Source organism: Capsicum annuum, chromosome 10 (assembly GCF_002878395.1).
Source record: "Capsicum annuum cultivar UCD-10X-F1 chromosome 10, UCD10Xv1.1, whole genome shotgun sequence".
Taxonomy (NCBI): Eukaryota; Viridiplantae; Streptophyta; class Magnoliopsida; order Solanales; family Solanaceae; genus Capsicum; species Capsicum annuum.
Window position 1 is genome coordinate 195322517 of NC_061120.1, and position 12878 is coordinate 195335394.

The 12878-nt window shown below is 33.2% G+C and overlaps 1 protein-coding gene across 1 annotated transcript; it reads left to right on the plus strand.

Moving 5' to 3' along the window:
- The first annotated feature begins 1673 nt into the window (after positions 1 to 1673).
- Positions 1674 to 3743, plus strand: LOC124885161 (probable enoyl-CoA hydratase 2, mitochondrial). The gene is made up of 5 exons (XM_047397779.1): positions 1674 to 1736; positions 1951 to 2041; positions 2138 to 2189; positions 2499 to 2694; positions 3678 to 3743. The coding sequence occupies exons 1-5, from the start codon at positions 1674 to 1676 to the stop codon at positions 3741 to 3743; spliced, it is 468 nt and encodes a 155-aa protein (XP_047253735.1).
- The last annotated feature ends 9135 nt before the right edge of the window (positions 3744 to 12878 follow it).

Consider the following 12878-nt stretch of genomic DNA (forward strand, 5'->3'; position numbering starts at 1 on the left):
TTATTTTAGCGAAAAATTGATGAATAAGGTGAAATCATGAAGCTTAAAATTGAACATTTACTTGAAGAGTATGTTCCTACTGCATCAATTGAACAACGGTATGTCAAGTTTTGCGTCTAATTTCATCTTCTTTCCCTGTTTCCTTTGTTTTTTTTAGTGTTTAAATTGTTTGAATGTTTGATTTTTTTTAATTACATTTTGTATGTTTTGATTCTCTTAAAACCACTGTTGCATTATATGTTCCTAGTTTTAATTTTTGTTCCTCCTTTTGCTTTGCATGTTTGAAGATTTACTTTTTTAAAGACATTTTGATTTAATTTCTTGTTTGAGGTGTGATTTGTTTGATTTGTACATATAATATGTGTCCGGTATGCTTAATGTTGACAATTTTGAATATCCTGATGTTTGCATGCCAGCTGAGATAGTTGAATTTGAGGTATGAAATAAAAAGAAGCAGGTAAATAGAAATATTTTGATTTGGTTTGTCATTTCTGGGTTACTATTGTTATTGTTTTAAAAAGTCGAGAAAGATCCGTCAAATCTAACAACATTTTGATCAAACAGTATATTTGTGTACTAAATTTAGAATCTAATTAGTAGTACTTGAATTCGTTGTTTAAAGTTTAAAACTCATAAAGTTGAAATCTCGACTCCATCCCGAACTCTGAACCCATAGAAATTGGCATAACTGGTGCCAATAGAAGTCTGTAGTTCATAGCTCTTCACTGCTTTAGTGTTTGATGTTTCATTTATAATATAATGTGTGTTGTGTATAGTTAGATGGATACAGATAGGACAATATTCAATTAGACAGATGGCAAACAAATTTTATTCTTGAATAGCAATAGATATTTGGAATCTTTTTAAGGTATGTATTCAGTGGATACGAATCAGATCATGTGGGTGGAGCCCTCAATTATTGTTGTTGCTAGATATCGATATTGGTGTGTTACCTTGAATTGACTTTAATTATTATTTATGAAAGTAGTTAAGATGATGTTATATAATATTTTATCCTGTGAGGTTTAAGGGAAATGTTATATGGTGTTAGAGGAGCCTTTTCTAGTATCAATGTTTATTAACCAAGAGAAAGCTTTATCTATTTTCTCATTTCATGTTAGCTCTTTTTGTGGGTTGTCTCTGTAGTGTCATTGCTCTTTAAAAGATTTCTTATTTGTACAGTCTTACATGATGATAAGAAAAATAATAAAAAGTCACAAGCTAGGAGACATCAACAAAACATACATCTTTCGCTTATTTTTATAGCATGACACGTTGATAAGAAAAATAATAAAAAATTACAAGCTAGGAGACATTTGCCGAACATGAAACTTTTTGCTTATTTTTATAGCATGAAATAATGATAAGAAAAATAATAAAAAGTTACAAGCTAGGAAACATCTGCCAAACATGCAACTTTCAATGTTGATAAGTTTCTCTGTTATTTGATCTCTTGGACTTTGCAAGTGCATCCTCTGTGGGTCTTATAACATCTTTGTGGGGATCAGATTTAGGAATGGTTTGTCATATGATGGAATAAGCTGATGTTTTTGATATCAGATGTCGATTTATATAGTTAGTAGCATTTTTACTATTTTTTATTCATACTGTGTTTTGTACTTAATGATAGCTAATTCAATTGATTGTCATTTGCTATGTTGGAACGAAAAACTATGATTCCATCTAAAGTCTTGGACTTTGTAAGCACTTTGCGATCAACATTTTCCTTTTTGGAGGTAAGTGACTTGTGATGCTGTTTCTTTTAATATGTGAAAGATCCCAAAGTCTTAAAGCTCTAGAAGAAGTTCTTTTTCTTTTTTTGGTTTCATGACATCACACTGTATCTCATTTCTTCTTCCAAACATATTACTTTAACAACCATAAAATGGGCCAGTTGTATATATCCTCTTCTTTTATTTTCTATTTTTGATTAAATATTCTTTTACTCAGGCTCTTCATATCCCTACAATTGCTACCGTTGAGGGTATAACATTGGGTCGGGGACTTGAAATGGCAATGTCTTGTGATATCTGGATATGTGGTACGTTCTTCTGTACTTCTGAGTTTATGCCATAATTTGTCTTTTTTTCTCTCCTATTTTATTTCTTTCTCTCTAGTTTGATGATGCGTTACTTAGGTGAAGATGCAGTGTTGGGTTTAACTAAAATAGGACTTGCTATAGTACCAGGGTATACCTCAATTACACATTATATGTTTGCTTATACAAAATCTGTAAATTTGGTGAAGGATGTGTTATGTTCTAATTTTATCAGATCAGCTGGATATTTCCATTAACAGCCTCTTGCAGAAATGCAGGGTAAGGTTGCATACAAATCAAACCTTGAGGTTTGGCCCTTCCCTAGATCCCGCTTTCCTTTAGTTGATATTCCACTATTTTGAATTCACTTCATCACTTTTACCATTCATAAGTTTCCAATACTGGCCGAAAGATAAGTGGGAAAAATGCTGGATCAATAGGTATGTGCGTGACTTGTTAGAGCTTATTTGTCAAGTGGAGGGGGATCCTTGTTTTCCCAAGCCCCTCCTCCTTCTCCTCCGTGTCTCTCTCTGTCCTTCTCCCGTGGTACCTCCTCAATAATTCCATTTGGTCATGCAAGGATTGTCAATTACTGCGTTCCTGCTGGTAAGGCTCGTCTCAAGGCGCTTGAACTTGCTAGGGATATTAATCAGAAGGTTAGACTTTAGTTATTGATAAATTATGTTTGATGTATTTATGCACTGTGGCACCCATTATGATTCACGAACTAAGGATAAAAAGAGAAACATAACAGACTACGCCACTTCCTATATATATAAAAGATATCCATACTGTGCTGTACATAGATAATTGCCAGTAATCCAAAGATCCAGTTGAAGTAATTTTGACACAGTACTTTTTTGTGCCTTTTTGACCTTTTATAAGGTATTACCCTTCAAGGTCATAAAGAATATTTGTGCTGCTCGTTCTTTTCTTTTGTGCACTTTTGAATGATAGTAAGGCTCTTCTTTGGAATTTCATCCTCTTCCTTGGACCTTAAGTTAATGGAATTGACTAATCCTTTGCTTGTTTGTTTTCCTCTTTCTGCACCTTCCGACAATTTTTTTCTGCCTTTGTCTTCTTTTTTTCCGATCTTGTTTCATACACTTACACACAAACTAAAAAATTATTTGTGGTAGATATTCACTGTAATTGCATTGTTAGTTCCCTTGACAAATGACAGTTGAATACTTGAATCGTGATTCAAACTTTTATTCATGTTGCTGCAGATCAGCTGCCTTCACCTGAGATAGATGCATTATCGAAATAGGTTAGCTTTTCTTTTTTGTCATGTAATAGTAGTTAAATATTTCCATTAATTTTGCTTTGCGGTTTAATCTTCGAAGCTACTATGCTTACACATCCACATTTGTTGCTTTTTTGGAATTTATCCAAAATTGTGGAGGAAAAAATATATTAAAGTTGTAATAGGAGAATGTTTTCATGCACAAAATCAGGATGTGAAAGAGTTAAAGCACTAAATGATTTGGAATTACAAAGTACTTGATTATCTTCTTTGATCTTTTCTTGTATTACTTAAGTAGACGTTCCTTCGTCAAGTTGAACAAAAAATGGTAGGTAATTCATATATATTTTGCAAAAACTTTATTTTTTTGATGTTTTTGATTACTTGATACAGGATGGCAACAAAGCCAGCATCAAACAATGCAAATCTACCCACCGTGCAGATGCACAGACCTGTTAACTAGGCACATTTTGCTAGGTAGAATTGCTTCCAGAGTCACCATTCCAATCGCAGTGCGTTCCTTTCTAAGCTGTGCCGGTTAAATTCTTTTTATCTACACCTATCCAAGTGTCCTGTACAAATGACAAAAATTGCTTTTAAGTGTAGGATTCTTTCGTCTCCCTTCTATATTTTCACTTCGTCGGGTTTCCATGTCAAAGTTACATTGATTTGAAGAATTTGCAGTTGCAGGTGTGTGCCTAAAATCTTCTTCTTGGGCTTTCTGCCTCACCCACTATGTTCTTCCATTTTGGTCATTTACATTTTTTTTTATCTTTTTATCGTCTAAGCTGTTTTAAAATGGCTATATCCAAGTAGAAATTTGAAAGTTCGATGTGCTTTAGTGGAAAGAGTATATTGATCAAATCAATGCCTAATTTCATTTACCGTTCTTTTGAAAGAGCGTGTTGAGAAAATGATAAAATGTGTTGGATTGAAGTTGACTGTGAAGGACCAGATCTCGATCTTTAAAATCTTAAGCCTGTTTGGTTAAAATAAGTGATTTTATGAACCTTTAAAATCGAACCTTCTATTTCAAGAAGATAAATAAGATGGACTTATTCTTTTCCCCTGATTATATCTTTCTGTCCAAAATACACACATAAAAAACTTAATGTACATATATCAGAATAAAACAAATTAGTCCATGTAAATGTCTGTGAAAGTAAATGAAATGCAATGACTTGGACAATAGTTGAATCTAAAGTAGTTGTGTATCTTCAGAACCTGCAAACATGAACATTTAAAGTTAGTCTCATATTACATACTCGAAAGACTAATTTATTTTTTATATCAGGTAATCATATGTATTGTATCTCACCTAATATCTCTTTGTAGATGATGTTTTTTCTGTATGTTCCTTTTTGTCACTTTGGTTGCTGTGTCATAACCAAAACTTTATTCGTTGACATTGATATTCCCCTTGAGAGTGGAACGTACAGTTGTCCATGTGAAAAAACATGTCGCAGCAAGTACAATCCAACAGTTGGTATTGTTTGTCCTTGTGCTTTGTTTATCGTCATCGAAAAGCACAATCATACGGAAAATTATTGTTTAATGAATTTGAATGGGTAACCTTCATTTTCGGGAGGTGATAGCTGGATTCATGGGATAAACACATGCTTGAAAGCATTTTGGCCCATCATTATTTCTGCATGTATGGCATTCTTGTCAAACCCTCTGTATATCATTCTTGTTCCATTGCACAAACCATTGGAAGCATCTAAATTTCTCAGTAACATGATATGCATATTTCTTTTCAACACCGATCTGCATATACGTAAAAGATACTTTGATAAAAAATTTCACTTAAGAAAGATATCCAATGATGATTGAAGGTTTATATTCATAAGTTGATCAAATACATAGTAACATCTTTCTAGAGTAAATAAGCAACCATAACTAACAAAATTTTTTCAAAAGATTACACTTGTATGAATCTCCAAATGCTGCAAAAAAAATAGAAAAAATGATTAGATTTGACCGAAAACATTAGTTTTTTTCTGCAGGTATAAGCGTTGCTGATCATGAGCAGTAACATTTCACCTAATGGGGTGGCTAAACAAAATTTTCAAAGGTTCTAATCATAAAGTTTTAGAAGGCCAATATGACTGGATATGTGAAGGACAGACAGAGGGAGATGATCTATCTACCATAGAGGTAAGTGTGACATTAAAATAATGTGAAATGAGCTCATCATCCAGATAAATTGGCATCCTTTCCTATGTATTTACTAAGGAAATTCCTAAAATAACGGATATGCCTTTAAATTGTTTACTTTATTTGTAATATTGATGAGAATATTTGGAAATTTGGATTACTAAAACTTGGCAAGCGTAAGGAATTTTAATTATCATATTAATAGGTAGTGTTGTATGGTTGGTGATCTATCCATTAATACAGGAAGGTCGTGTCGATATCAAGTAGATGCTGTTCTTCTTGTGCTGTTTATGGCAAAGGGCATTAGTGTGTGCTTTATTCTATAACTGAGAAACTACTGTTAATGGATTGTGATCATGGAATGACACCTTAATCCGATTCAAGCTTTGCAAAACAAATCGGTGGCCAGGTAAAAGAATGTGACTATACTTTTTCCAACAATATTTCACTACCTTCTTAATCCAATTCTGAAGCATAGCATCTTAATTTGTATATCAATGTGTTGTTTCTGTTCCTATCTGTTTATCGTGTTGTTATGTAGTGTTTGTTCTGTTTCTTTGAGTGGAGAGTTAGTGATCCTTTTATACAGTTAGAAAAATAGGGATTGATAGAGAGATGGAGTTTGTAAGAATTTGCTTAAAGAAACAGAGAGTAAGTGGATATTAGTTTAGATGTCAATTTTCAACCTATCTGGTAAGTATAGTTTCTTGAAAGTTGGCAATATTATGTTGGATGTACCAGGTACTGTACCAGTGCTGGTGTACTGGACTATTGTATTATGTTGGCCCCCCTTCAGGGGAGCAGTGTAAAAATCACAAATTTGGATAATCTTTTATCCCGTAAGGTATTAGTAGTGAGATAATCAGCTGCTTAAGTTTTGAAATGAAAATGTTGTTTGAAATATAGCTTTGCTAGTAATAATGCATGTCACATATTCTACCATCCTGTGTATCAATTCTCTATAAGTGATGCAAAAAGAATGAGACATTTAAGTAAAGCAGACTATGATTATGAAGATGATCTAGATTAATGTAGGTTGATAAATTTGGAATGATGACATTGATCATTTTTGAAATGTACAAATATATTTAGCGACCTAGAATTGTATTTGTTTAGTATTGAGTGGTCATTATATTGTAGATGTTTTCTAAACTTACACGAGTTACTGATTTGCTACAGTTAAGATCTGGCAAGAATCAGAAGGAAAGACTTAAGTTGCGTGGGCCTCGAAGACAGTATTGGAACCCGTATTTTGTTTGTCATGCATAAAAGTGTAGCTTAACTTCATAACTAATAGTAAGATTTACTGTATCCCTCTCTTTGTAATTAATTCTATGAACCTTACATACACATTTGATTCTCAAACATAATCGCATATTAGTAAATATGTAAGAACGTACCTGTGGGGAGGTAGACCATTTGGTGTTAGAGTATTTAAGTAATCTTCCTGATTGTAGTTATTTGTATCATCCTCTGCAAAGTCGAAACTAAGAAACATTCTGGTTTCACCAGGAAATCTGGAAATCAACATTTCATTTAGTTGGTCGACGTACTTATTTCTGCTAGCCAGGATTGCCCGTTCAGTCATGTATTTTGCAGAACTTGCATTTCCAGGAAACGATGGAAATATTTGCTCTATTAAGGCATCTAAACTAGTTCTATCACTCTTAGTTTCAATAACCAATTGTCTTGGAAGTAGTACCAAATCATCTCTTATTGTAGGCTTCTCGCCGTTACCTATGCGTAGTAAGAATTCACTGAATGATGCATCTGTTCTGACCCTCATATTTCTTGTTAGTTTAATTTTTTCCATTCGATTCCACAAGTACGACTTTACCAAACTTTCATTTACCATTTCAACCCTTGTAGATTTTGGAATTACTGGCAGTACCTGACGAAAATCACCTCCCAAAACCATTACTTTTCCACCAAAGGGTTTGTCAATGTCCAGTATATCTCTGAAGCTCCTATCAACCATTTCAATTACCCAACGGATGGCCATAGGCACTTCATCCCAGATAATCAACTTGGATTTTTTAATCAATTTAGCTCCACCACTTTGCTTTGACATACGTGTTACTGTTGTATCATTTGTCTGAAGCGGTATCTCAAATCTAGAATGAGCCATATGACCTCCTAATAAAAAAGCTGATGCTACACCACTTGTAGCCGTTGCTAATCCTATCATGCCCCTTGATCTGATATTTTCAACTAATGCATGATATAGGAATGTTTTTCCGGTCCCTCCGGGTCCATCGACAAAGAATAATCCTGATTGGCCAGATTCTAACCTTTGCAATATAATCTTGAATGTTTGCTCTTGTTTAGGATTTGCTTTGTTTGTGCATTCAAATCTTCTGAAGGCACTATTATAGACTCCTCTTCCAGTATTTCTCTGCATTATGATATAATCCCATGTATCCCAGAGCTTTCTAACATCCGTTGGATTACAATGAACCAATATTGTTGCAAATAAATTTCTAAGATCTGATGGCATTTTGAAGACGACCGCTTCACGTAAGCTTTCAGAAATGCTATTATCCAACTCGAGTAAACCTTTTTCTTTTCCAGCTTCTTTGAATGTGTCACACAACCTTCCATTAACAGTTATCAAGTATTGAAACGAAGTTGGTCCTCATACGTGATTCAATAATAATCTCAAATAATACCTTTCGCCTTCTGCTGGATTAGCTGTAAATTAAAGAAGAAAGAACAAATAAATGATATTTGAACATTTACAAATATTAAGTGTGGCCATGTTGAATTTCTTACCAATAATAATTCGACCAATTACTTATCTTGTTTTTCTTTGCGTCCAAAGCTTACCTTGATCATTCCAAACATAATACTCTGGAAATTCCTTGTATATGTATTTACACACTTCATTGTCTATTGAACATTTGTGAAAATACTCAGTAAGCATGGTTTTTGAGGTATATTCCCAGACAACAACGTTTTTCAAATTTGGGTTGCTCCAATAGCACACTACAATGTGAACAGACAATATTAAAAAGATTAACAGAATATTCCGTACAAAATAACTTTATGTATTTCTTTTCATGTTAAATTCATAGCTTAAAACAGATTATTACAATCTGAATTTTATGACTTTTTGATCTGAAGGGTAAAGATGTAGAATTCAGATAGCTTAAGAAAGCCTAATTGTTTACCTGTTTGTTTATTTGGAAGATGTAGTTGAAGGTTAATGACTGGAGGTTGCATTTCACTAAGATCAAATTCATAAATTCTCCATAGAGCTTCTGGTGCAGCAACCCAACGTGCATCTTTAAAACTCTTAATTTCATCAATGGCTTTTTCTCCATCATCTGATTCGATATAAACAGCTCACGTATCATGTCCTTTATATATATACTTGTAAAGATACTTTATTGCTTTTACCCCTGCACAAGACTCAACATTGATATGAAAATTATATCTACATAGTAAATAAGAATTATAAGGAACAACCCATTGATTATTCATTGTCATGCCTCGAACTTTTTTTTTTCCATTATTTTGCCTCTTGTAAATAGGATAACTATCCTTTCCTTGTATTTATTTATTACTAAATGGTCGAAGATAATGACTCTTGCACTGACCATCCCTCATCCTTGAATTTGTTGGATAGGTTTTTTCCACACGGGCCATTAATCATATGTTTGATAACCAAGTCGTGCAAAATTGGAAATTCTTCTTTGTCGAGAAGTTCAGTGGAAAGAAACTTGTCATAATCATCTGGTGATGTCAACTTGTAGCCTTGTTCTAGTATTAACAAAAGTTGAATGTGTGGTAGGCCTCTTTTCTAGAATTCAATGACAAACATATGCTGCAATAGGCCTAAATATTTTTTTCTTGAAGATTTGATCTTTTAAATCTTGTAACTTTGATCTGAAAACTCTACTCACCAAGTCAGGTCTGTCTTGAGCAAGTTGTCCTTCTATTAAATTTTCTTGAATCTCTGGCCAATCTGGATTACATTTCATTGTGATAAACAAATTTGGTTTCCCAAAATGTTGAACCAAAGTCATTGCATCCATATATCTACGATGCATATCCCTAGGACCTCCGACAAATGATGCAGGAAGTATTATTCTTTGACCAACTTTCAAGCCTCTACTTTCTCCAGCCATAATACTATCAACTATGCCTTTCAATATTTCCCTTCTAAAATTTGATTGCTTAAACCTAAAATATTCAAGTCGAGTAGTTTTTAGCTTGATGTACAAGTCAACAACAAATTGTTGAAACAATCCTCCACATAATAGTATTATTGCATTTTCTCCACTGTGTATTTGTAACTTATAGCAATAGTACTCTTCACAAGAGACACAATTTATAGCTCCACGCCATACACCTGCAAAATTTTTTTAAATATATTGATATGAGAGTTGTAAGTACACAATTCTAAGAAATTTTGTTTCAAAAATTTACCTTGTTCCTCGTTGTCAAACACCTTATCAATGGACATAAATATAGGGTTGTTCTGGTTGAGGCCTGCAACTTCAGTTCCACGCTTACCTTTACTTGTTTTATGTTGTTTTCGTATTCCTTGGTGCCAGCCTAGTTCACCACTTGGAAAAAGTAAAGGATATTGGAGTGGGTCAAAACATCCGTAATAATTTTTAACTCTATGAATATTAACCTGAATGTTCATGAACAATAATCTCCCGATCAAATGGTACATTGGGGTTGTTTTCGTCTATCCAAATTGCAGCAACTTGATCTACTGATGGTTTATTGTAGACACGTTGATCTAGTTTAGTAGTGAAAGCAATTCGAATTTCTACATCCTTAAAGTTTGAATGATCCTTTTGTTGGCGAAACAATTGTGCATAAGGATTGCCATCCATTATTTGTTTAATTATTGCGACAACTTCCTCAGATAAATTGACTTCTTTGACTTTTGAAATCCTATTGCGAAACTCATTTTCCATGTAAAAAAAGTACATCTAAAAATAGCATGGATTATTATCATGGGGTAGTAATGAGGGGAGATCATGATATATTTGACCCTTTACTCGAAATGTATAAACTCCTTTTCGTGAAGATGCCAGATCATTGTCAAGTTTAACACCAAAAGACGTAAATCTAAATATGTTGTTATATGCTCTAATGTATCTACGAAATTCTTTTGATACTTTAGATTTAGAGAAGAATAAATCATATAATTGAGTTGGAACTGCAGTATTTGCAAGTTTTATTGATCTACTATCGCAACAAAATGTTGGATTCTCATATTGAAATCTCATAGCATGACAATTAGTTCATTCAGAAACATTTTCCAACTTTTGAATACACGATATAGATGGTATGTAGTCAATTTCACCAAAATTTGTTGTGTAAAATGTTAGAAATGTTAGTAAATAACTAAGTGACACAAATAAAATGTAAGTAACTTAAATTAATAAAATAGAATTGCATTACCTTCAATTTCACACCTTTGCGATAGAGCCTTTAGGAACCAATATATTTTGCTTCTTTTTGTTGGTCTTGTTTCTTAAATATCGACATCTTCTATGGACTCAATCTTTTTATTACCTTTAAAACGAAGTAACCAGTACATTAGGTTTGATTCAAAAATTGAGGAATCTAATAAGTATGTTATAATTTTGCATTTTGATGATCTGCAATGACAAAATTGAAGCGACTCGTTTTGATTAGTGTGAGAGTGAGAAATGAGCTAGGAGCAACACATCCAAAGTCAGCAGCATTCTCAGTGTTTGTAGTGACATCAGTTTCATTTGTGATAGCTGTGGTGGAAGCTATAATCGTGTTATGTTTACGCAATGTTATTAGCTATGCATTAAGTAAGTGTGAAACTGTGGCCAATGCAGTGTCTGATTTGTGTCCATTTTTAGTTTGCACCCTTATTCTCAATGGCATTCAACCAGTCTTGTCTGGTAATATATATCTCCTCCTTAATCTCCTTATTTATATTATAATATACAGGTTATATATACTGACAAGGTAATGTTTGTATACTATCTACATAATATAACATGTTGTAGCAAGTTGTCTTATTCTTCATGTAACTGAACTTACTTCGAAAAGTTGATAGGAATATCTTGTTGGTACCATGATAGACCAGCTCTTGTAATTATTAGAAGGAATTAAAGACAGAGTTTCAAACTTTTAAAACTCTAAACATTCCTAGTCTAATTTTTTAAAAAATACTTTTAAAACTTTAAGGTACCCAAATAAATTACTCCCATGCATGTCCCAATCCTACCCAACGTACATTTTACTTGTTAAGTTTTTTGTGACTTAGACCTACCTTTGTAGTGTAGTTTAATTATCCATCGATAATAATGTCGATACTTGCATTAATCCATGTAATCCTCATTCTTTAAAGATGGATAGAAGATCCAATAGCTTTATCGTTTCAGTTTCATTCTGATAGTCCAAGTTATAATGATCTTTAACATTATTCAAATTTTGAAAATCAGTGTGCATTTGCCTTCTCTGCTTTAACTTTTATTGCTATAATCAGTGTATTTTTACTTTTTGTTTTAGCTAATTAGATTGCTAATACTCCTTTCAGTCTATTACACCAATATTTTTGGCTTGAGTTGTCTGAAGGGAAGACTTTGTTGACTGATTATACGACCCTGGTAAGAACTGTTGAGGTTATGTTTGTTAAAGTTATTAGGGAAGATAATAAAATGCTTGTGGATTCGCTTCAAGAGTTATCGAATGGGGTGGTTCGGCATTGGTATAGGCTCTTATCAGATAAGATGAAGCCTGGTGAGACTGTTGAGGATGCAATTTTTAGGGCAGTGAAAGAGGAGAATATACTGTTTATCGCCAGAAATTTGCCAATAGTTTTAACTTTTGCGCAGGAGATGAATTTGTATGATCAAGTTGTAACAAGTACCATACTGGAAGGGCGGCTTGATCACCTATTTTCAAGGAGAACTAATAATTGTTGGGTATATTGGTTCAATTATTCTGAAGTTGACATCAGGTAGAATGTACTAAGTATGATCTGAAAGTAATAGGCAAGTTGTTTTGTAGCACAAGACATCTCAGAATAAGTAAAAGTTTCTTTCAATGGCCAGTCAACCTCGGTTACACGTTAAGCTCTGATTTTCATGTTTTGTTACTTTCTCCTGCTTGTATGGTTAGAGTCTATAGTACACATTTTTTTACAGGTCTTAGCTGCTAGCAAGAATAAAATCTCTGCACTGAAAGGATTCCCTTATTTACCTTCTTTGAGGTTAGTAATAAACACCTAGTTAATTTTTTATTATTGGTAAATGTGTTTCTTTTTTCTAAAGAAGTGAATTTTTCTTTGTTCGTGGAGAGCTAAGTCTACAATTTTTTGTGTTTTATGTATCTAGTCAAAACTATATTATAGAAGATTTAAATTTGGAGTAGGTACCTGAATCTTCTTGTTCGCCAGAAATGTTGATTGCAACATTTAAATTTGTTGTAATT

Bases quoted from the DNA above. Each gene is read 5' to 3' on its own strand.
- LOC124885161 (XM_047397779.1), top strand. From the start codon at position 1,674: ATGATTCCATCTAAAGTCTTGGACTTTGTAAGCACTTTGCGATCAACA. The intron at 2,042-2,137 runs GTACGTTCTTCT...TGCGTTACTTAG, and splicing joins TTGTGATATCTGGATATGTG to GTGAAGATGCAGTGTTGGGT. The intron at 2,190-2,498 runs GTATACCTCAAT...GTGACTTGTTAG, and splicing joins GGACTTGCTATAGTACCAGG to AGCTTATTTGTCAAGTGGAG.